At 36.5% G+C, this 23,201-nt stretch overlaps 1 protein-coding gene and 1 long non-coding RNA gene across 2 annotated transcripts in view; one reads left to right on the top strand and one right to left on the bottom strand.

Annotated features, from left to right (window-relative positions):
- CAPZA2 (capping actin protein of muscle Z-line subunit alpha 2) overlaps positions 1-23,000 on the top strand; it is a 29,488-nt gene extending 6,488 nt beyond the window's left edge. Inside the window, exons 2-10 of the mRNA XM_063396722.1 lie at positions 7,504-7,567; positions 9,492-9,543; positions 10,210-10,273; positions 10,847-11,053; positions 12,205-12,284; positions 15,010-15,088; positions 18,476-18,547; positions 21,119-21,181; positions 22,041-23,000. Coding sequence (XP_063252792.1) covers positions 7,504-7,567; positions 9,492-9,543; positions 10,210-10,273; positions 10,847-11,053; positions 12,205-12,284; positions 15,010-15,088; positions 18,476-18,547; positions 21,119-21,181; positions 22,041-22,181 — 822 coding nt within the window. The 3' untranslated portion in view covers positions 22,182-23,000. The remainder of the gene's footprint in view (positions 1-7,503; positions 7,568-9,491; positions 9,544-10,209; positions 10,274-10,846; positions 11,054-12,204; positions 12,285-15,009; positions 15,089-18,475; positions 18,548-21,118; positions 21,182-22,040) is intronic.
- Positions 1-23,201, bottom strand: part of LOC134550238 (uncharacterized) — a 43,502-nt gene that overhangs the window by 5,690 nt on the left and 14,611 nt on the right. The window lies entirely within an intron of this gene.

The raw sequence follows: 23,201 nt of genomic DNA on the forward strand, positions 1-23,201 counted from the left end.
AGTAACAACTGTAATTGCAGAAAAACATGGGGGGCATTTCTCTTCTGTAATTTTTTTATGGTTAGTCTTGTGTATTACCCAAGTAACATCCATTGCTTTCATGTTCATTTTTGCTATCTGTGCCTGCTACAATGGCTTTCAGGAGTCCTGTTTTGAATTTGGGTTTTTTAATCCTTCTTAATGTGATGTGTAAAGTGATTTTAAGATGGAGACTTTTATGATATTTAGATACACTTCTGCTGAAAGGCCCTACAGTGAAGCATCTACCACCTTTCAAAGTGGTTATTTTTGTGAAAATAAATCTCATTATTCAAGTCAGGTCATCAGGTAGAAAGAATGCAGCTAAATTACCACACATTGTGTAAGATTTTCTTTTAGCACCACTGGTAAGTGCTGATATTGTTACATACTCTTAAATATTTGTGTATTAATAGAGGAAAACACATGTTCTCCATATGCAATGCAGCTTTAGGCATTACAATTAAGGAAATGTCTGTTCAGTCAAAACCATAGGTATGGAATGTGCCCCTCCTTTCCTGTGCCACAGAACCACATTTTTACAGGGTTTGTTTCCTTAGCTCTTCTAGAAGCAGAAGTGAATTGGATACTACAGTGAATTTTCAGTTGAGCTTGGTAGGAAGGCAGTCGCAACATTACTTTTATATTCATTCCCTCTACCAGAGTTGCTGCCTTTGTTCCATGGTTGTGTGAGATGATGCATGTTTTGGGATGCTGTTTCACTCTTTGAGGTTATACCATGGGTATGGTGAGGTTTGATGAGATGCTGTGAAGGCAGTTTCCTGCTGACATGGGGTAATAGCTCTTTTTTAGCTAAATTGATTGCTATCTTCTTGCCACCTTCTAAAACTGTTCTTCAGCTAGATCAGTTTGCTTGTCGGAATACTCACAGAAATACGTGAGCACTGATCATAGGAGTTTGTAGAGATACTGGTGTAACATCCTGGGAAGTATCTAACCTAAAGATTTAATGAGCATTTGGAGCCAGTACTACCAAATACCTAACTATCCAAAGGGAAAGCCAGTTACATTTTCTTTAAACACTGAAGGGTTTACAAAGTCAAAAACAATGCTGGTGTTTGGATAGAGCAGCAAGCATTGTATCTTGCATGTTTTTGAACCTTAAACCGGGCTCCTTGATGTGTTATATATGTCAATGCAAAATTCATTTTGAGTGGTAGATGTCAGCGCAGTTTTGCTTTATAAGGAACAACAAAGCTGCATACCGAAAAATAACAGTACAGCTCAAGCTGAACTCAAATCACAAGTTTGAATCAAACTCGGAACTAAGTAAAACTAGTCCAGTATCACTCCAGTGAGTACAAGAAGCATCCCTTATTTTGAGTGTGATTTACAGATCCTGAGAGAATTCAAATCTGCCTCATTTACATGAATCTGTGTTAATATTTATGTGACTATAAGCTAATTGTGAGAAAACCCTGTAGCTACCTGTAAATAGAGTTAAGTGGGTCAAGACAAACCCATTTGTTTAGTTGCCTGCAGACAGGTTTTCAACAAGAACTACACAGAAGGCATGACTGAGAACAGCTCTCCAGACTCTACTGTTCCTGGGGCTCTTTTCTGGATGTGATACCTCATAATCTCTTTTTTGCCAAACCCAGGTTTCTGTGAGTGGGAGATTTATTGTGTGTTGTAAGATAGCAAGGGTACCCTCAGGAATCCAGAATGTAAATCCATGATGTACAATGCTTTGAGCCTGCTCTAACACTGATAAAAGTAACTTTGGGAATCTCTTTTTTTCCCTGTAATTAGCAACAAAGTTGTCTTTGAATGGAAATTATTGTGGGAATCTTTTGCACGCCCTCCCTCTTCCTCCTTTCCCCCCCCTCTCCCAAATTTTCATGCAATTTCTTAGGCAAAAAGGGCTTCTAGTATCTATTTCACTATTTCATTTTTATTGCTGTGTAGCAGTGAACTTTAACCTGCGTGTAGAGGAGGGGGTGGGTCTCCCTGCTGCAAAGAATTCACAGCTGAATTTCTGAATTTGAAATAAGGGATGTGTAGAAAAGAGTAAGGTGAGGATGTGGTTTCACTGCATCCTGCCTATTAGTATGTTTTTTCTGTGCAGCACAGATGTTGATGAAGGGAGTGAGTTGTCCGGGTGCCTAGCAAACAGAACTGTGAAATAACTGAAACTGTGTTTCAGTCGAGTTAAAAGGGGGGAAATAAAAATTAAAGAGGGAGAATTTTACAGTCTGTGTTACTGTTAGATGCACCTTAGCAGAGTCCGCGGAGCGAGCTGCCTTGGCGGAGCTGCCGTGGCACTGCGCAGCCCGCAGTGCGAGCGCTCCTTGACCATATATAGGCACACACAGCACTCAGGGCGGGCTGCTCCAACCAGTGTCACTGCTCGGGGCCAGCAACAGGAAGAGACACTGAGCTCGGGCCGTTTGAAGCTGCTGTGTGCAACTTCGTAAAAATAAAATAAACTTCAGAATCTCCTAGGCTGGAAACGACAGAGAAGTACAGTTTCTGTATGTGTGTGATGGGTATCATGCACTGAGAAAAATGAAATTGTGAAATAAAGGCAGAAGTATGGGAAAAATATAGATTTAGTATAACTGCCACCACTCTGTACATTACTACATTGCTCTTTGCTTGTGTAGTCTGAAAACTCCAAATATTGTAAAAGCATTTGTTGATAGACCAACTGTTTTAATCTCTAGCAGAATAAAGAATTAGGCATAATGCCTAATAATTGTGTTCACCACGTACAATAATCCTGTCGTCTTCTCTTTTGCTAGGCTTCTCTGTATGAATTTTTACCTTAATTGAAATAGTTTACTTTATAAAATCGATAAGCACGTAGGTTTGGTAAACTTTTAACTGATGTGATGGGTAGCATTTGGCTTCACCTGAATTGTGAAAGTGAATCTTGCTGGCTCTAACCTACTGAGAGCAGACTTCAATTTAAGCAAGACTGAGAGTGGTGTAAATGTGAAAACTGGATAAAGAGAGTGGCTGCAGTGGGGAATGCTTCCCTTTTCAGTGTTTCAGAAGTCATTTTTATACTTTTTTTAAACTTGTTCTCAGCTTCTGTATGATTTTCCAAATTAATGGTTAAACCTGCACAAAGACATGATTCATAAAAACGTATATAGAAATTTAATATAGAAAACGCATGGTTCCTTAAATAGGTTTGTGGTAAAAGCTGGTTTTTTGTAAACCACTGGTGATCAGATGTTCTGGATTAGTGAAGTCTGAAGTTTACAGTTTCTTGCCACTCTGAAGACTTGAAGCTGAAAACTGTCTGTAAATCAAATCTACATCAATAAAACACTGTCTTAAACTTTAGGTAGTGTTTTGGGAGCAACTACAGTAATAAGTGGAGAAACTTCAGGTACTTTATGTTTTTAAGTTTTCTAAAGGAAGACTCAACTGTAACAATTTTTTTGTTACTTGCTGATACATGGGTAAATTTCTTGTTTGTGAAGGTGCATTTCTCTTGAATAGAAAAAGGTTTTGTCATTTGGATTCTTAAGATACTGTGATGTTGCTGTTTTGGCTTGCTCAAATCAGTTTATAGAAGTCTCAATGCATTTAATAATCAGTATTGTTTGCAACTGTAATGCACCTGATTGGTTTTCTTAAAACTGTTTTCAGCAGATACAACTTCCTATCTCAGTTTGACTAAAGAGCAGTTTAACTTTTTGCCTGTCACTTTGTATTACAAGTTATGTGCATTTTGAATTTATTTTTTTTTAGTTGCCCATGAACATCATATTTTATATGGACTGTCCCATTGTTTTGTGTTTCCCCAAGTGTTAGCTGAGCCGGAGGCTTTTTGCTGTCAAAAGGGATATTAATCTTGTAGAGCCTTATGGAAGTATATTCATTTATCCATCAGTATCAGTCTGGGTTTGAAAAACAGAAGCCCCCTTCAGAGCATTTATTTCTGGAAAAATTCAGAGGCAATAAATCTGTAAGTGCTTTTCAGTTCTATTGTGTTAAGTGAGACTGCTGGATTTAATTCTTTTATATGGGCTTCCTGTATGTATGAATTGGGGAAATAATGGTTTTATCAGATACTCATCACAGAGAAGTTAATTCAGTTTAACTGCTGATGGAAAGTGGATTACTTTTAAATTGGCTTCACAAAGGCAGGTTAGCAAAATACAGAGAGTGTCTTAGCTGACACACTCTTAATTTCTGAAAACACTTTAAATTTTTTGCTTTTGTAAACACGAATATACTTTATACTTGTTGACGTATTCACTGCAAATTTACATCATTGTATTTATCTGTTCTATTAAAAGTGTCATCTGTGATGAATTTTCACACTGAAAAATCTATCAGTGAGAAATTGAATTTACTTGTAAAATGTTTGTAAAAGGTAATGTTTAGGTTGTCCTAGATGTCTGTCCTCAGGACATCTGTTACTACTGAATGCTTTTGAATGAATATTACTTATAGTGTAGCTAATCTGACTGATAAGAACAGTTTTTACTGATAGTGAAAAAAATAAGCAAAACAAGATTTATATTACCAAAACCGCTGAAAATGAAGTAGTGGTCCAGTTTTAGTATTGACCTAATGTATCACCTTACAGATGCTACCAGTTGAAAGCATGTGGTCATTCAGGGTGCAGTGGGGCACCCACGTTTTGCTTATTTTTGCTTCTATAGCTGCTGCCTGCCCAGAACTGATGAATCTGTTATTTCACAACTCCAAATGTCTCTAAGTCTTGTTTCTATGCTTGCCCAGCACTAACCTGGCCTTGGCAGGGGTAAGCAGTCCTGTTCACCTGAAGTCAAGGAAACAAGAAATGATGTTCCTTCATCTTGAGCTGGAAGTCAGCCTGGTGATAGTCATGCTGAAATCACACAACTAAATACTTTCTTTTCAGGGCTGATCCCTGATCCTACTAATTGGTGCCATGGTTTAACCCCAGGCAGCCATCAAGCCCCACACAGCCACTCAGTCACTGTCCCACCAGTGGGACTGGGGAGAGAATCAGAAGGGTAAAAGTGGGAAAACTCGTGGGTTGAGATAAAGACAGTTTGATAAGGAAAGCAAAAGGTGTGCATGCAAGCAAAGCTAAACAGGGAATTAATTCACTGCTTCCTGTGGGCAAGCAGCTGTTCAGCCGTCTCCAGGAGAGCAGAGCCCCATCACATACTGTAATGGTGACTTAGGGAGTCAAATGCCATCACTCCAAAATCTCCAGCCCTTCCTCCTCCTTCCCCCCGCTTTATACACTAAGCATGATTTGGTATGGTGTGGAATATCCCTTGGTCAACTGGGGTCACCTATCATGGCTGTGTCTCCTCCCAGGCACCCCCAACGTCCTTGTCAGTGTGTCAGTAGGAAAAGCAGAAAGGCCTTGGCTGTGTAAACCCTGCTCAGCAACAACAAAAGTTATTATCAACACTGTGCTCAGCACAAATCCAAAACAAAGTCTCCTAAAAGCAACTGTTAAGAAAATTAGTTCTGCCCCAGCCAAAACCAGCACAATTGGTCATTTGATAAAATGTGCTGGTGATAGAACCTTGGAGCCTGCCTTGCTCTTCTCCTTCGTAAGTGCTTTACTAATAGCAGAGGTTAGCTTTATTTCACATTCTTTATGTTACTTTGGCTTGAGCACTGAGCTGAGTAGGGTGCCTTGACTTCAGCAAGAGGTAGAGGAGCATGCGGATTCGTGATTCCGATAATGCTGGTAACAGATAAGTTTACATTCTTTTAATTCAAAGGAGACAATCCAAACTGCTTTAATACGTAGCCATAGGAAGAAGATGCTCTTGGCTCTCTGCATCTCTTCTGAGAAGAGTGAACTCTGTGGCATTTATCTCAGTATAATGCAAATTCATGTTTACATGGAAAGAGGAGTTCTGCTGGTAGGTATTTAAGGTAGCAGACAAAGGCTGTCTGCAATCCAAAATGCAGCATTTAGATTAGAAAGTTGGGAACTGACAACTTTTCTATTTCCATTATCCAGCTCTGAATGATCATGTGCTCTTAGTGATCTGAGAGCTGCCTGGGCTGGTCACACGGGATCTCATGAGGGTTGAACATTGCTAATGAGGCAGCTAAGTGCTCTCCCAGGACACTTCAACTTGAACCACCTCTCCTGGAGAGCCTTCTCTGAAATTTGGGCCCTGTCAAGAAGCAGGGGCCCAAACACTGGCTGTATTGCTACTCTTAATTGTAAAAGCTGTTTTCTTGTCAGGTAGAAGTTCAAGAGCTCTAGCATGCTCAGACAGTTCTTTTGTTGTTTCAAATACAAAGAAATATGTAGATGTAATGCATTCTTTGGTTATTTTTAGATATTGTTAATGAAATGTGTGCTTCTCAAACACCTTCATTTCAAAAAGTGCTCCCTGACACATTTTCCAGCTCTTCATTCCATAGATACATGATAGAAGGTATCGGAAAGGAAAGCTCTCATTCAGGTAGTATCCTGTATTTGAATAGCAACACCATATCAAGGATGCAAGAGAGCTTTAAGTGTCTGGTGAACTTGGATAACTGTAAAGGATAGGAACTTTTGCCAGGTTAAATTAGGGAACCAATATTTAGTTAGTTTTTATAATGGGTACCTTGAACAGTGTAAGGGGGAAAAAGAATGAATGAAAGCATGTCTGTGAAGTGACATTCTGCAAGTAAGGTAATAGTTGAGAAGTTTAAAAGTTGTTTCACAGTTAGAAAGTATTTTTGTGGGTTTTTTGCAAGCACATGTGTCTATAGCTGTGTAGAGAACCAGCTCAGGGACCTGGTCTGAAAAACAAGAGCAGTAATTTTCCTGATTTTGCTCACTGTGCTGTTGTACAAGGGCTTGTGTAAGCAGAAGGAGAGAGAAAGCCAGAGCAGATGTGCATACTTTTAGTGGAAATACTAGCTTATGGTCTGTTTTCTCTGCAGGAAGTTGTGGCTGAAGGCCATTAATTGCTAATTAAGATCTCAGTGTTTCTTTAGGCTTTATCTGCTGGTAGTGTGATAGTAGGAGGTCTTAGTAGTAGATGCAGGTGAAATTACAAGGTTTAGTGTCTATGCAGTGTTTTTCAGCTGAATCTGTCGGTGTGGACCTTTTGGAAAGTATAGAACCAAATTATAGGTAGTAAAATTGGAAGAGAAGCTTTAAAGATCAAATCCACCTTCATCGTGATTTTTGGCTCTCTTGGATTGATTCCCAGGCATCCATGGGCTGAAGGTTGACATAGATTGTGAATATATGATTGATCTTATTTGTTATATTCCTCTTTTCCTGTTTGCCAGTAATAGAAAACATGAAGGACTCAATTTCACTGTCTGCTTCCATCACATACAATCTCTATTCTGTTTGAAGAGGTGGAACTTTATAGTCTGTGTTTTTAATACAGACCAAGGAGTTAAAATAATTTGAACAAATATGTAAAACAGTGGGAGTCATACAATTTCATGTCTGGCTGTTAAAACTATGTAATGTGTAACTGCTTTGAATAAGAATGAATACAAGTATATACAATCACGTTTGTTTTTGTATTTAAGGTGCGTATAGCAGCAAAATTCATAATTCATGCTCCTCCTGGGGAATTCAATGAGGTCTTCAATGGTGAGTATCTGTCTGCTCTCCTTTTTCATTTAAGGCATTTATATCCAAAATTGCATTGCTGATTATTGTCCTGAATTTCATGTAGCTTATGTTGTAGCATCTCCCTTGCTGTAAGGGCTGGTTTTGTAGCTGGGCATGATAAGCATTGCAGTCACAAGACAACTTGAAGTTGAAATGCAAAACAAGGGAAGTACTACTTTTCTTTGTGATGTGAGAACAAGCTTTGTCTCTGTTTTCAATGAGTCATGAATTAACAGTTACAAGAGTCTCTGTTTAGAAGACACATACTCTTATTTTTCATCTTTGATAGACAACTATATTTTTCAACAAAAATTAAACTAGCTGAAATTAAAATGGTCTTTTTTAAGAAGGAATATCATTACAAATACTTAACCTTGAATACACAAAAGGCTACTGCCTAATGCCAGTTGTGGAAAGAATATTAATCTTCTCCAAACATTTCTAACCTTTGAATTCTGGGCACACTCCATTTTACTGAGTGTATTGGTAAACTGAAAGGAAACTTAAAATAAGCTTCTTTTAACTATTGTTTGAAATTTACCTAAGATGTTATTTTTTAAAAAAAATTTTGCTTGTCGTTCATCAAGATATTTGGGCATACATATAGTATAAAAAGGCAGGCTTTGTACTTGTGGCTTATAAATGTTTCTGAAGCTATTTAAGGAAAAAAGTAAATTTAGTCAGTGTCAGACTGGAGAGAGCTTAAGTTTATTAAAGAATGCAATGCTTTTACAAGTACCGTGTTCTTAGTTAAACTGTGGCCAGCTGGTTATTATTTAAAATCAATACTTCATTTTTGAAATGAGCAGCTTACTAACTCAGCTTTGTGAAGATTATTAAAATTTCTTCTTATAAACTTCATTATTATGCTAATTCATAGTTGCACTACTTGCTCAGTAACAGAGTACAATGTGCTTGAAAAAACATAACGAACATTTGATCACAAATATCTGACCAGTGTTCAGTGAGATTCAGGCTGCCTTCTTAAAAAGACAGAGAAAGCTTTTCATTGCAATTCTATAAATTGTGGGGTTGGTTGGTTTCATGTGGTTTCATTGTTTGAGGATGTGAGGTGGTTTTTCCTTTGGGGTATTTTGTGTTTTGGTTTGGGTGGGGGAGTTTGATTATATCAGGAGGGTTTGCTTGTTTGTTTTTTAAAGAAAAAAATACCTTAAATATGTTCCAGATTTTTTTTTCTTTTCACTTGAATGATACCTTGGAAATATTTAGAAGACATTTAGTATGTTGTGGCAAGACTAATGATTGGTTAATTAATAGCAGTGAATTAAACTGTTATTAAAACAGTGCCTAGTAAAGTCAAGTACATAAATGAGAAATTTGCTGCACAATAAATATTAAGTAATTTTGAGGACAGTATTGACTTTATATTTTTTGACCGTTTCTTGTATCATGGTAGAAAAAAATGCTATTGTGGTGTGTAATCCTCTGCCTAGTAAGTGTCATTTAGGAAAGAGACTAAAAATGGTAAAGCTTAAAAACCAGTAAGTTCAATGTATACCATATCAGTGTCATCAGAATACAGTAACAATAATACTGTGTGAGGGAGTTGGTAGTACACATTTTAAGGGAAACTTGGTAGAATTCTGTGCTGTTCTCATTCAGAGCTTCTCTAAAAACTGGATGGACAGATTCCTAGAGCCTGCAGAATACAGCTTATATCTATTTGGGAGATTGTTTTGGAAGAGATCCGTTTCTATACTATTATTTTCATTTTATTCAGTTAAAATTATAAACCATGAAGCAATAGATTTCCTACTTAGTGATCTCTGTGGGTATGGAGTAGTTTGTTTTTTTGTTTTGTGCAATCTGTTGACATTTGTTATGTGACTGAAACAAGTTTCTGCATTAACTGTTCTTATATGTTGTAAATACCTCCTTTCAGATGTTCGGTTGCTGCTTAATAATGACAATCTTCTCAGGGAAGGAGCAGCCCAGTAAGTACCAGCTGTCACATACTCAGTTGCATAAAAGCAAGATGTTTTTTCAGTAGGACTTGCATAATCAGTAAACAGTTTGTTTAAAGATGTGTGCTTGGCAAGAAAAACCCTATTGTGTGTTTTGGGCATCTTTGATCAAGATTAAATTCTTGGCAGAGGAGAGATCTGTAATGTATCCTAATGACTAGAGCAACTTTATTTTCTGTTTCATGGTAGATGTTACTTGAACATCTGTAAGATACTGCATCCTTAGACCCTACTTCTGTGTCAGAACATTATGCCTACTGTACTTTCCTGCCAAAATTAGTTTCGTCTGTAAGACTGGAGGTATGTGGCTTAGTAGGGATCCAACCTAGGGATCCAACAAGGAATTTAAACTTTATCTGTTCCTCCAGTTCCTAGGGGTTACTGTAAAGCTTAGGTGTTTGTCTATATCAGGTTACTTCTGGATGTAAATTTTGGTGTAATGGTGGTTGGAATCTGTATTACAAGCACTGAGTGAACCAAAGTGATTCCAAGAATTTTGGCCTGCTAGGTAAAGCATTGATACAATTTTTAATGCATCATTGCCCAGATTATTAGCTACTATTTAAATCTCTTAACAGCTACTAAGGAAAAAGATTGTGCTTGATGCAGGCTTTTGTTGTTTTTTTTCTCTTGTAGTGCATTTGCACAGTACAACTTGGACCAGTTTACTCCTGTAAAAATTGACGGTTACGACGAACAGGTATGAATACAATGAAATACTTGCAATCTTCCTTAAACTGTTAAAGATGTTCTGGTATTGGAACAGTTCTTGGCAAGAAAATTAAAAGAAATGCATCTTCCCTACCAAAACATAGAGACTGTGCCCCTTCAGTAGCACCAGTACCAGTCCCATAAGTTAATCACTCAGGGGTATCTAAAGAGCTTGACATTTTAGTCCGCAGTGTTGGCTGAATTCAAGGTTTTGTAGCTGTAAAAACAATTTGCTCCATCTTTAGTAACAGAAAACATGAATTTCCACCTTGCATTGTTTGTTGCAGTGAGAGGGTAAGATTCAAGATCTGTTTTTGTGAGGCAGTGTATCATATTCGCATTCTCCTCTCTTGCTGCTTGCATATTTTGTTTAAAATGTATGTCTGGGTGTGATTAAGCTCCCATTAAATGCAGGATATAGTAAGTTTTGGTGTGGCATTTTTTAATTTTTTTACTGAACAGCAAATGTTATTAACTGGTTTTATGATTTAATAAATTGTGTTTAATATGAATATATAAATATATAAATGAAATAATTTTTAACTTAAATTCTATAATACAGGTTTTAATAACAGAACATGGTGATTTGGGAAATGGAAAATTTCTGGATCCCAAGAACAAGATTTCTTTTAAATTTGATCACCTAAGAAAGGAGGCTACTGATCCTAGACCCCATGAAGTTGAAAATGCCATAGAGTCCTGGAGAAATTCAGTTGAAACGGCAATGAAAGCATATGTGAAGGAACACTATCCAAATGGTGTCTGCACAGTAAGTGCTAAATTACATAACCACTGTACCACTATAGATAGATATAAATTTTAAAAGGGAGCTATTTGTATACCAGAAAGACAGGTAGTTTTGACTATAAAGAATTTATTCCTGTTGGGGGTTCATGAGAAATGCAGGGAAGATTCAGAAATTTAATATTTTTGCCATTGGATTATTAGTGGGTGGTACTGCAGGTCATAGTGAAGATTTACCTCTGTATGTAAGCATTCTTATTTAATTTCTTAATGCATTTAGACATTTTCTGGACTACTGCAGGTTGATCCTGCTGATCCTGGCTATCTGGCTGGTTCCTTAGAAGGGCAGAAAAATTCTGTAAGATAGAAATGTCCGCCTTGGCTTGGTTTACTGACAAAACTGTCTTAGTAAAGCAAACTGGTTTTGCCCCATCATATCTCCAATCTATCCAAGTGCTTGTTCTTATTACCAGAATTGGTGGTTCTGATAGCTTCTTAAAAGTCTTAGTCTAGACTAAAATAGTCTTTGTTTGCTGTTACAAGCCCTATGACTGTCTAAATCTCAGCAAACTGATCTATTGATAGCTGTTCTGTGATTTATGTTGATGTGACAGAAAAATTAACTAAGGGGGGGAAAGTAAATCAGCTGCTGAGTTAACAAGTTGAATTGGATTCCCAAGCAGTCAGATGAGTTTCAGTTCCTGTAAAAGAAACCAGATTGGATGTTCACTGAGAAAATTTTTAGTAGTATTTGATTTGGGGGGATAAAGCAGAACAGAGGGCCAAATCCACCCTTTTTGTTACTCTGTACAAGTTTCAATTGTCATATAGTTGGTAGAATAACTGGTGTTTGAAGTTATTAATAAATATATATTGTCTCACTGTTAGCTTAGAATTCCTGTAGTGGTAGAAAAAAGAGTTCACAACATATGAAAATTTAGTTAAGATGATTGACCTTCAGGTTTTTTAATCTTAAGACTTTTTTCTGCATTATAATAAATACTTTATTGTTTCATGTACAGAATGTTATGTATAACCATAATGGTTATAAAATGAAATTTTATAGTTTATGTAACAACAGTAGAACAGGATATCGAAGCAGTTTGAGCAAGGCCCACTCAAACTTTGACTCTGTTCTTTTTTTGCTTCTTTTTTTTTTCTTTTTTCCTAATTAAGGTGTATGGTAAAACAATTGATGGACAGCAAACCATTATTGCATGCATAGAGAGCCATCAGTTTCAAGCAAAAAATTTTTGGTAAGTTTCTGTATGGATCCACAGACAGTAAAACACAGCAAGCTGAGTAAGTTCCATTACACTGATAATCCTTAGTTCAGAGAAGAAGGTGGATGCATATCTTGTATGGGACCCTTCTTCTGCCTCCAACTTTTTCTGCCAAAACTGTAGAAATCTCTTCCTTTGTGATAAATAATATGGCTGACAGTGTATCTGCATCTCCTTTGCTGAACTTTGTAAAATTCCTTGTCATACATATGACATACATGATTAATTTTCCTGTTTATCACACTGACACCAATACTTGTGCCTGTCTTCCCTAATACAGTTGCTTTGGCTTGTTTTGCTTCCTTTGTGACTGACAGAATAAAACCAGCTCCTTCTAGTTTGAATTTCTCAGAGAAAGAAGGTGACCAAAAACACTTTACAGTGGGACGTAAGTGATCAGTTTGGGGGTTAGACAGATAAAAGTGATTTTGGATGAAATAAACTCTTACTCTGCAGCTTTTTTTCCTGAACTTGGTTGAATGATGTTTCCTACAGTCTGGAGTGAACTTAGGTAGCTCTATACAGGAAACTGGCCAGAGTTGACATAAAATACCACAGTATCAGGAATGGGTTAAGGAGGTTATATCCTAAAGATAGCTTATATATGCAGTTGTCAGAAGGAAGGTATTTCATTACTTGGTTTGCTATTTTGCATCTGCTTGCAATTTGTATTAGTAATCCCACAGGTAATGGATGGAAGTATGGAAATCTTCAGGTTTTGATTCTGAAGGTGGATATTACATAGCCAGAGTAATTTTAGTATGTGTGTGTATCAGTTAAATTACTTGCCCAGTACACTGATTTTTATTGAATTTGCATAGCTAGTAAGTATTTTTTTCTTTTTGACTTAGACTTGACTAGTTAAGTCTGCATGTTTTACATCAATACTAGAAGTAACTTAAAATAATACTTGTTTTCTTTTTAGTTTGGAACTATGAATGAATTATGATATTCTAAATAATTAATTTTGTAGTCTTTAAAGAAGAGGAACAGATATGCAGCTACCTTTTTATAAATGGAGAAAATCTTTCTTGAAAGTTTTCTTTATTAAAGTTATGGTTGGGCATCTATGGGTAAATATTGACCATGTTTTTTAGAGTTTTTCCAGGGGTAGTCAGACTCTAATTCTTCTTCTTAGCGAGTTGTAATAAATGCATATTGGTTTGGGAGACTTTGAGATGGAGGAATGGATTCCCAGTCAACCAGATTCCTCAGTTATCCAGTTGTGTGGCTGGGTATCCAGCCCAAGCCACAGCCAGTACTTACTCTCAAGGTGTTCCAGCTTTTTGGGCGTTTGGAAGTCTGGCAGCCTACTATGAGAGTAAGTTTGTTGGGTGATAGAAAACCAATATATACCAAAGAAAAATACTTCGTGATTATTTGAAATACTATCAACATAGTAGGATAGATGGCTTATCAAAGAAAGAAAAGTTAATCTCTTACAAAACATTCTAGTGTCAGCCAAGCTAAATAAACAAATGATGGTGTTTTTACCTTAGAGCATTTCCCATAGAAAAATCCTTCTGAACTTCAATATTTTTTTAATAGCAACTTAAGGACCAAAAAGATATCCCAGACTGGGAACACTGTGGTCATCTTAACTTCAAGGGACCAGAGAGTGGCTGAGAAGCAAACAAATCTGTTAGCTAGCCACTGAATCCCTGGCATTCAAAAACTAGAATTGTACCTGAGGTATAATCCAGCACGTAAGCTTTCTCATAAAGAGAGGGTCAGTATATATGGCTACTAGTAGTATTAGTGTCACTGAGCTGGGCAACCCCTTCAGTTTTCTTAGCAATGCCAACAAGCTTCTGAATTGTCTTAGTCTATATTTTCACTGATAATTTGGATATTGTCTGAAATAATAACCAATGGCTTTATAGCTGAGTTACCATCGCTACTATCCAAGATGTGTCACTTTATAGATTCATTAGTAGCTCTTAAGTTTAACATTTTATGTCTTTCTCTCCCTTTGTTGGATGCACTAGAATCTACACCTAACATTAGCAGGATTGAAACATATATCAACTTTCTGTCCTTTTTTAAGTGCAAACACAAAACAAATCATGGACTGCTGCAGTGTGTTCTTTATTCAGCTCTATAATACTAACCTTCTAATTCACTAATCTCATAGCTAAATAAGAAAATGTCTAGTTCACAGGAAAGAAATCAGGTGAAACAACACCATGCTCCCTCTGTGCTGTTTTCCCGGTGTTTTAAACACCCTATAGGCATTTTGCCTAGGATTCTGAATTTGTGGAAGGAAATGCTAGAAGAGCTGAAAGGCCTAGATACAGTTAAACAGAGCAGAAAGATAGCCTGAGGTGAAGTGGGACTTTGGCTGATCTAGTCATCCAGGTCCTACAAACAAAATATTGACGGTGTGTGCCTAACTAATACTACAAGAGAGAAAGAACATTGGAGGCTTTAGGTATTGTCAGAAGCTAAGTTCTCCTATTAAAAGGTCCATAATAACAAATCTCCTTGGTCCACATTGGAAACTGAGGTTAAATATTTCAGAAACTGTTGTGTTCTGGTTTTGACTGATCATGAGGTTCTTTAGGGGAAGATTTTCTGCATATGTAGTTGCATTGCAAATTTCATTCTCTGGTTTCCTTTGACTATCAGTTGTATGTTGGGATTCTTTTTCATAACCAGTGGGGTGATATCCAATTTCTGTTTTACTGGTTTTTTTAAGGAATGGCCGTTGGAGGTCAGAATGGAAGTTTACAATCACCCCTTCAACCACTCAAGTGGCTGGCATCTTGAAAATTCAGGTATGTTTATCTCAAACTGTGTCCTGTCCATAAATCCTCCAGTCATTATCAAGGGAGACTCAGGCCAGTATCAAATATGTAAAGGGATAATGGGGGACTCAATAAGCAAGGCAGCAATGCTCATTGACTTAAGTGTTAGTGACTTAATTTGCATATTTATCTAATCCTTTAAAACATAAAATGTGTGTTTAATGTATGATTCAGAGGACTTGAGAAGGTGTATTCACCTCAGCTAGGTATATACCTCTTTGATTTCCTGTTGAATTCACAGCGAGGCAAGCCTTTCCTGAGGGTAGGCCTGTTCTGAAATAGATTTTTTTTTTCATTTTAACTGATAATAGGGTTTTTTTTAAATGTTATTGTATTGTTCAGAAAGGGAGAAACCTTTGGTTTCACCAATTCCACCATCAGAAATTTTTGAATCTGTTTCTTCTTCATTCAGAATTTGGCTTTCCTGTTGGCTTTAGGGCATTCAGAAAGGACGAATTCCAAGCAGGCAGAAGTCTTGAGACCAAAGGAAGGGAATAAAAGGCTTGGAGACTCAACTTCCTGGATTAGTTCCCTGGAATGTGTACACATACATTGCAGCAGTTTATTGAAACAGTTCTGGGATCGGGGACTAGAAATTTAGTGCAGTCTGACTTTCTGTGTACCTTTTTGTTTGTTTGTTTGTTTTTTTACAAGACAGTGTCAATTTTCTTTTTCTTCCTGTTTTTGTGCCCCCATGAGTTTTGCTTGTCCTTACTGCTCAGTGATGACTGCAGAAGGAAGATGCAAAGCAATGTTTTTCTAGCCTGAGGCTAGGATGTTATTTTGGGTGGTAGCTGTGTTCAGATTCACCCAAGCAAGGGGACCCTGAGTCTGCTTTCCCATGCTGGTGCCAAAATTTGGAATGATAGTCAAAATGTGAACAGCCATTACTGAGTTGTCAGATCACAACAGTCATGGTAAGCAGCACCTTAAGTAACTTCTAGAGAAGTTACTCAAGACTTTGTCACTTAAATCCAACTTGCAGCAAAGCAGGCATTTTCTCCACAGCATGTGCTTTTGGTTAAATGTCTTCAAGAGGTTTTCCAGGACAAAGAAGCAGGTGTCCACCTAATTCTTGGAAAGGTTATGGCAGCAGCCAAAAAAATACTCTGAACTATTCTAATCAGCTTTTCCATTTTGGCACCAGATGATTTTGTCATTTAGTACTATTTTACATAACTAATGAAGTCATTATTCATTGAAGTGTGTGTTCTGGAGAGTGATGAAAAGTTCTACTTTTTTGCTTGTGTAGAAACTACTTGTTTCACCAAAGAATTTTGAACTCAGTTTTAAATTTTTAGAAATTGTGTACAATTTATTCAGTGTTTGTGGGAATGCTCCCTCTTCACAAAATGAACAAACAAAAAAGCACTTTAAATTTTTTTTAAGGAGCAAAATATTTTTCTAGAAAACGGTGTCTCTACAGCATTAGTATAGAGTACTGAAATTTCAGTGTTGTTTGCAAAATCTTTGACAGCAATACACTATTGCTCTGTTTCTGATAAGACCTTTTATTATTAAGATGGGGGAAATTGCAGCATCACCTCACCTGCTATCTTCAGGTATCTTCAGTATTTTTGAGATCATTTGCACAATTTCTTCCTTTTTTCCTAAATTCTGTTGATTCTGATGTAGGAGATTTTCAATTGTCACAATCTCTTCTGTTTAATTTTTTTTAATTATATGTAAGGGGAAAAGCAACAGCAGAGCCTTTTACTAAAACCAAGTCCCTGTGGTATTTAACATGCTCCAACTGTGCATGGAAAACAATGATAAGTGTACTGCTTACTAATTTTATCTCTTAGATAATTTGTTATTCTCATCCCTCCTTAGTTAACCTTTCCAAGAGGTTCTGTTCATAAACATCCTCCTTCTTGTAGTCTTCTGAACCCAGACCTAGCATTCTAGAAGGATGTCAGCAGTGAGGTATAGTACAGAACAGTTACTTCTCATATTTTGTTCTAGATATAACCCATCCCAGAATTAGATTTGACTCCATCTGTGCTAAGCTTTTAGGTTGAGTGTTTGCCAAGAATGTGACTCAGTTACACAGATGTTTGTGCTGGTATTGGCCTCAGAGCACAGGGGAGGTTTGGGCTCTCTGCAGTGAATCGTGATGGACAAGGGGGAACACTTCATTTCTTTGGGTTCTGCTGCTTCATTGGGAGTTCTTAGAATTGTGCACTGAGTAAATACTTCTCATCTTTTAGGAAATGAATTCCAAAACAAGAATTTGACAATAAGCAAAATAATCATTTAAGATGAATCATAGGAAATAATGTTTTACTCATCTAGGAAACCTTTCCTTTGTGTGGTATTACGTCTGTCTTACTGTGCGTCATGTTTTTTCTGTTATTTATAAAGTTGAGGGTCTTTTGCACATTTCATCATAATTTATAGGAAATTATACTATTTTGCATTAATCTCAAAATTATGATGTCTAATTGGGTGAGACACAAATGTTTCGTTTTCTCATAACATCAGCTATGTTGACTATCTTGACTATATAAAACTTGTAAAAAAATCTTCAAAGATGCTTATTTAATGTCAATGACCTGCATAGCTTCTTTATCAATTACTGTTAATGATCACATGTAGTTTTATATATGCTTCCTGATTTTTAAGTTTTCCAACAGTTTTATTAGAAACTAAACATTTTCATGTCTGTCCCAGGTGTATTTAAAAGTACTAAAGTTAGCTTGGGTAGAGTTTTAGTGTTCTCCTGCAAAATAGTCAGGGAAGCTGTTTTGTAGATACAACATTTCAAGAATAAATAATTTCACTCTGCTTTGCTATCTAACCTTATCCAAACCTGCTTTGTTTAGAGAAATACCTGCTTTTGTTATGAGACATATCTAATAGAGGAAAATACCAAACCCAGACAGAGCTAGAAAGGGAAGCTTAACATTGCACTGTCCCTAGAAAACTGGGACAACTTGCTGAAGAAAAGCTTCACAGTATCCTGAAACCTTCCCAAAACTATTCTGATTTTAAATATATATTCACCACTTAGAACGGTATAGTCTAGTCATTTCAAGAGTTTCTAGTGAGGTCACATAAATAAGGTGGTGTCATCTTCATGATGTTAACCAAAACCTAAACTTCTTTGCTTGAAATACTGCTTGAGGCACATCAACACAAATGATGTTTCCAGAGTAGACTCTTCAGTATTTCTGCTCAAAAATAGTGAATCCTGCATTATTTTGGTTTTCCTATTTGCTTTTGTTCTGTAGCATTGTGTATGTGGTTTTGACTGATTTTTATAAGTTTCTTACTATGATAAATAACACTTTGATTTTCCTGCATGTTGTTGATCTCTGAAACTTAATATAAGGTTATTTGTTTAATTTTCTGTAGGTTCACTATTATGAAGATGGTAACGTTCAGCTTGTGAGCCATAAAGACATTCAAGATTCTCTAATAGTGTCTGTAAGTGACCTTTAAAGACCTTAGTGGGTACATTGAAGTGACTTTTTAATTTAAAAATAGAAGCAAGCTTAAAAAAAGCTCAGAAGTTTTGAGAAGTTTGTTCTTCTACATGTATGGGAATTAATGTTCAGATATTTACAGATATTTTATATGTAATATTTACTACTTCTACCTAACATGGAGCTAGAGTTTTTTAAAAAAAAATAAAAACCAAAATTAATGTGTGCTTGCATGTGGCTTATATAAGCACCATTAACATTGATTTTAAAGCTTTAATTAGCTTGTTGTCAGTCTTCCTGCACTTCCGTTGTATTTAAACTTCAGTCTGCAGAATGACTCCTATAATTAATTTTTGATTTCAAAGGAGGTTTGAGTTAAAACAACTGACTTTAGTAGTACAGTCTCTAGGAGATTGCCTCCTTTGCCAACTGGACGAAGACCAGTATGCTGAAACAGTAAACAAATGGTACCAACTGAGAAGCAGCAGTGGGTATTCTTTCATTTTCTCTGTCTCTAACTGGTGCTTAGTATCTTGTTCTGTACAAAAAGCCCTTTCAGAGATGCTTCAACTTGAGAATCATAACACACTTCTTATTTAAATCATCATTTTCTTCAACTTCTTGCTGAATGGATTATTATAGTAGTGAGGAGCAAAGAATAGAAATAAAAATTGGTTGGAAATAGTACCAGATGTATCTTTTAAGGATTGATAATGTTCCACCAGAAACAGCTACTACTTCTGAAATGTCTATAACAGCATTTATAAATGGCAAGATTTTCTGTTGGAGTGTTTTTTAATAAAATTTAAGACAGTGAGATTAAGCTGGCAAAGAGAAATTGTGAAAGTGAACAGTCAGAGTATTTTAGTGATAATGACTAGCAGTGGCCAATTTGGCTCAATAGCTGAATTCATCAATAAGGAACATTGTTTGTTAATATAAAGCAAGGCTTGTTGGCTTTTTAGTTGCAATAGCACCATAAAAAATGGAGGAATGTGGTGCCAACTGATAACACCTTTGGAGCTGTAGACGTAAAATTACTTCTGACTCTCCAGAGCAAAGGGATCTATTTAGTCGTTCATGCAAATAAGAGTTGCTTCAGGGAAGGTTATGAGCATGCAGTTCTCCTGTCAATAGCTTTTGCTTCACTTACTGTTGGGAAGAAACTTAATCCTGTTTTGCAATTCAGTAAAGCAGCAGCAGCAGACTGATGAGTAGGAAAACATCTTTTACATAACTTAGGTAAAACAAAAGCAAGTATGCTGCTGGTTTTTAACCTTGGCTGTGAGCTTCATAGAGGGCAGAAGCTGTACAAGTTCTTATTTCACACAGAAGAAATGGTAGGTAGATGAAAAGGAGCCTCAATGACTCCTCTTTTTTATTGTTTGTCGGAGAACCCATTTTAAAACCATTAACAGGCACAGCAGAAATAAATGACTGAAGAGTTCTCTTGTTGCTAGAGCTGTGAATAATTTTGCTGAAGGTTATTTTCTTATCCCTTGTTTTCCTCTGAGACAAGTAAGATGTCATACCTCTGATTTTTTCCTTTCATTAGCAGATCCTTTGAAAGAATCTCCTCAGTTCACTGGAAAGTCAAAACCTTTTCATTTGTTCATTTGTTTGCTCTCTGCCTCCTCCTTCAAGTCTCCTGCAGTGTCCAAGAGCACTTTCACAGCTGTTAGGGTGCAGTTTCACTGAAACTTCGAACCAGTTACAGTTGAAGCTGTCAGACTTTTCTCCAAGTCTTTGCCTTTACAGGAATGAGAGATTACGTGGGACAAGAACACTCCTGACTTTCAGAAGCTTCTGCAAAAGCACTCTGAATGTCTCCAATGCTAATTGGAAGTTTGGAAATTCATGAACTCCGACTTCCTGCTGGAGACTTCTTTTAAGCACTTCAGCAAATATGCCTCCAGATTGAGTGATGGGGTGTATTTTATTTAAAAAAAACCCCACCCACTTGCATCCTTGAACAGTGTCTTTTCTGACCTCATCCTTATCAATCAGGATGAAATTTGCACCCTCATTTTTGCAAAATGTATTTAGGGATAATTTTGGAATACCAGATACATAAAGTCTAGTGTTTTCGTTAGCTTAGTCTCCAGTTTCAGAATGTTTAGTGGTAAAAAAATCTGGTTTGGTTTCTTGGTTATATTCTAGTATAACTTCTGGGTTAGCTGAAGTTCTTGAAGTTTTCTCAAATTTGTACTGGAAATATAGCATTGATAATGTTGTTATCTGTACTTTGCATGTTTTTAGAGACATGGGTGGGCACTGTCATTTTTCCAAATGCTGATCTGTTCCATATGTCTTCTTATCATATCTTATCATAAAATATGTTAATGAGCTTTACTCTTTATGCTTGTTACAATTTGATTTTATTTTTCTAACATCATCATCATCATATGGGATATGCCTTTTTGATGAATTTCAGTTTTGGTTTAGCCACTGAACGGTCAGATGTTCTCATCGAGTCAACTTGACATCACTCACAACTACAGGAAAAACATAATCCAACTGGTCCTAGAATTATGCTGTATGTCAGACCTGATTCCAGTGCTTTTTTTCCTAGAATGAAGCCCAGACAGCAAAAGAATTTATAAAAATTGTAGAGGCTGCAGAAAACGAGTATCAGGTATGTTGAAACAAATACTGTATTCTTACTCATATTTACAGCATTGCCATATACGTAACCAAAGCTAATATGCTATAACTAGCAAGATAATGCAGCTCCATAGAAATAGATCACATGCTGCTAACTCTGTCTTGCCTTTTCATACCTCCTGGTCATTGTGCTCACCTGCCTAACATTACCACAAAAGTAATTTTTTGAGAGCGGGAAAGTTCCTTGCATGATTAAATGCCAGCAGTTCTGATGTCAGAAAGCATTAGTGCATTCCCTAAGTGTAATTGTTGTACAGATTCTGTTCAGAGGCTACTCTGAAAGCTAAGTATGACTATAGGCATTACCTCTTTCAATAAGCCACTTCAAAGTTAGAAAAGTCTAACTGTTCTAGATATCCTCTGCAGAACCTTGAGCATAAGGTAAATGTCATACGCTGTGTTCTGTCAGTGTGGAAGAAATACTCTTTAATAAAAACTTTGAAGTATCCATAGTATGCATTATATTGAAGTTCAAACTGATGTGGACTGACTTTAGCATCCTCACTGGCAAAACAGTGGAATGCTTTTCTGTCTAGAATTAATGATGTATGAGCTAACTCTGATCAAACATTTTATTCATGCTGCTAATTAACTACACTGTGGTTTGCAGGAACACCTTGGCTATGGCCAGGTTTATTACATATCTCACTCATTTTCTTCACATAGTCTCAATCTGTATCTAGCAGCTTTCCTTCATTAAATACTATTTCAATGCAACATGTTTCAGTGAAGCCTGTGAGGAGATAGCAGGCCGCTGAGCCATTGAATGTTTATGTGGCATCCTAGTTCTGTCCTTGAGGTGTCTGTTTGTCTGACTTTGTGTTTGACAGACTGCTATCAGTGAGAACTATCAGACTATGTCGGACACTACCTTCAAGGCCTTACGTCGACAGCTGCCAGTTACCCGCACCAAGATTGACTGGAACAAGATCCTTAGCTATAAGATTGGAAAAGAGATGCAGAATGCTTAAAGTGAACATTGCATGACTGGATCGTTTTAGTGTCCTTGTATGCTAATAAAAATTATTACGAAAAAATATTTGGAACTGTCAAATCACCCAGTCAGCATGGGCTTTCGCCATTGAAATCACTGTAAGTAGTTTGGTTAGAGCACAAAGCTTAGCTAATTGACTTCTTTTCTTTTTCCTTCCTTTCAGAGGGTTGCAACTTCACTATAGCTGAATATCTTCCTTTAGAGTTTCCGTTGTACCTTTATTTTTTTATAATGAAGAGACCATGCCTTTAGTTTTCAATTACACATTAAGAACAGTCGGAAAAAATATTTTTGCATAAGATAACCCTTCCTCTTACTTTCATGTGAAATGGACAAATTGCAAAATTTGCTGGATTCCTTGTGGAGATCAGTAACATGCATTTCTAGATCAAGGTCAACATGGAGTTAGCCATAGGTACTGTTTTTGAAATCATCTGTCCTTTCATTGTATGTAAAATTGGGAAAAGTATTTTCTGTATCATTTAAACCTAGAACACGTACTTGCTAGCCCCATGATAGCTAATTATTTTTTTTAAAGAAAAGGCCAAGGTCTAATGCTGTTTTAAGGTTTTGAAATTAAATAAAATTACTTACTCCAGAAATGCATTTAATGGTTTGTTCTGACAATTATGATCTCAAACTCCATCTGCCCTCCAGTTTTTTTATCGTAAATGTATTATAATAAGGCATATTGTAATATATATCATCCTGTACTCATTACTACGTCTGTTTATTTTTTCTTGGATTGAAATGTACTAAAATTCAGTGTAACATTAAAACGCAAATTTTCTATTTATTTGAGTATCAGATTGCTTCCTGTTATAGCCTGTTTTTGGTGTTTCTAAATGTTTTTAAAATTCTGCTTAAAACAGCCACAAACTTGTGTATTTAGGGATTGTAGTATCATTGTTTTCATCTGCATTCAAAAAACATTGCATATGGAAGTCTACTTAAAACAGGTGTCTTTTAGCTTCATATTGGCTAGGATAGAAGAAAT

The sequence above is a fragment of the Prinia subflava genome, chromosome 4 (genome assembly GCF_021018805.1).
Source record: "Prinia subflava isolate CZ2003 ecotype Zambia chromosome 4, Cam_Psub_1.2, whole genome shotgun sequence".
Taxonomy (NCBI): Eukaryota; Metazoa; Chordata; class Aves; order Passeriformes; family Cisticolidae; genus Prinia; species Prinia subflava.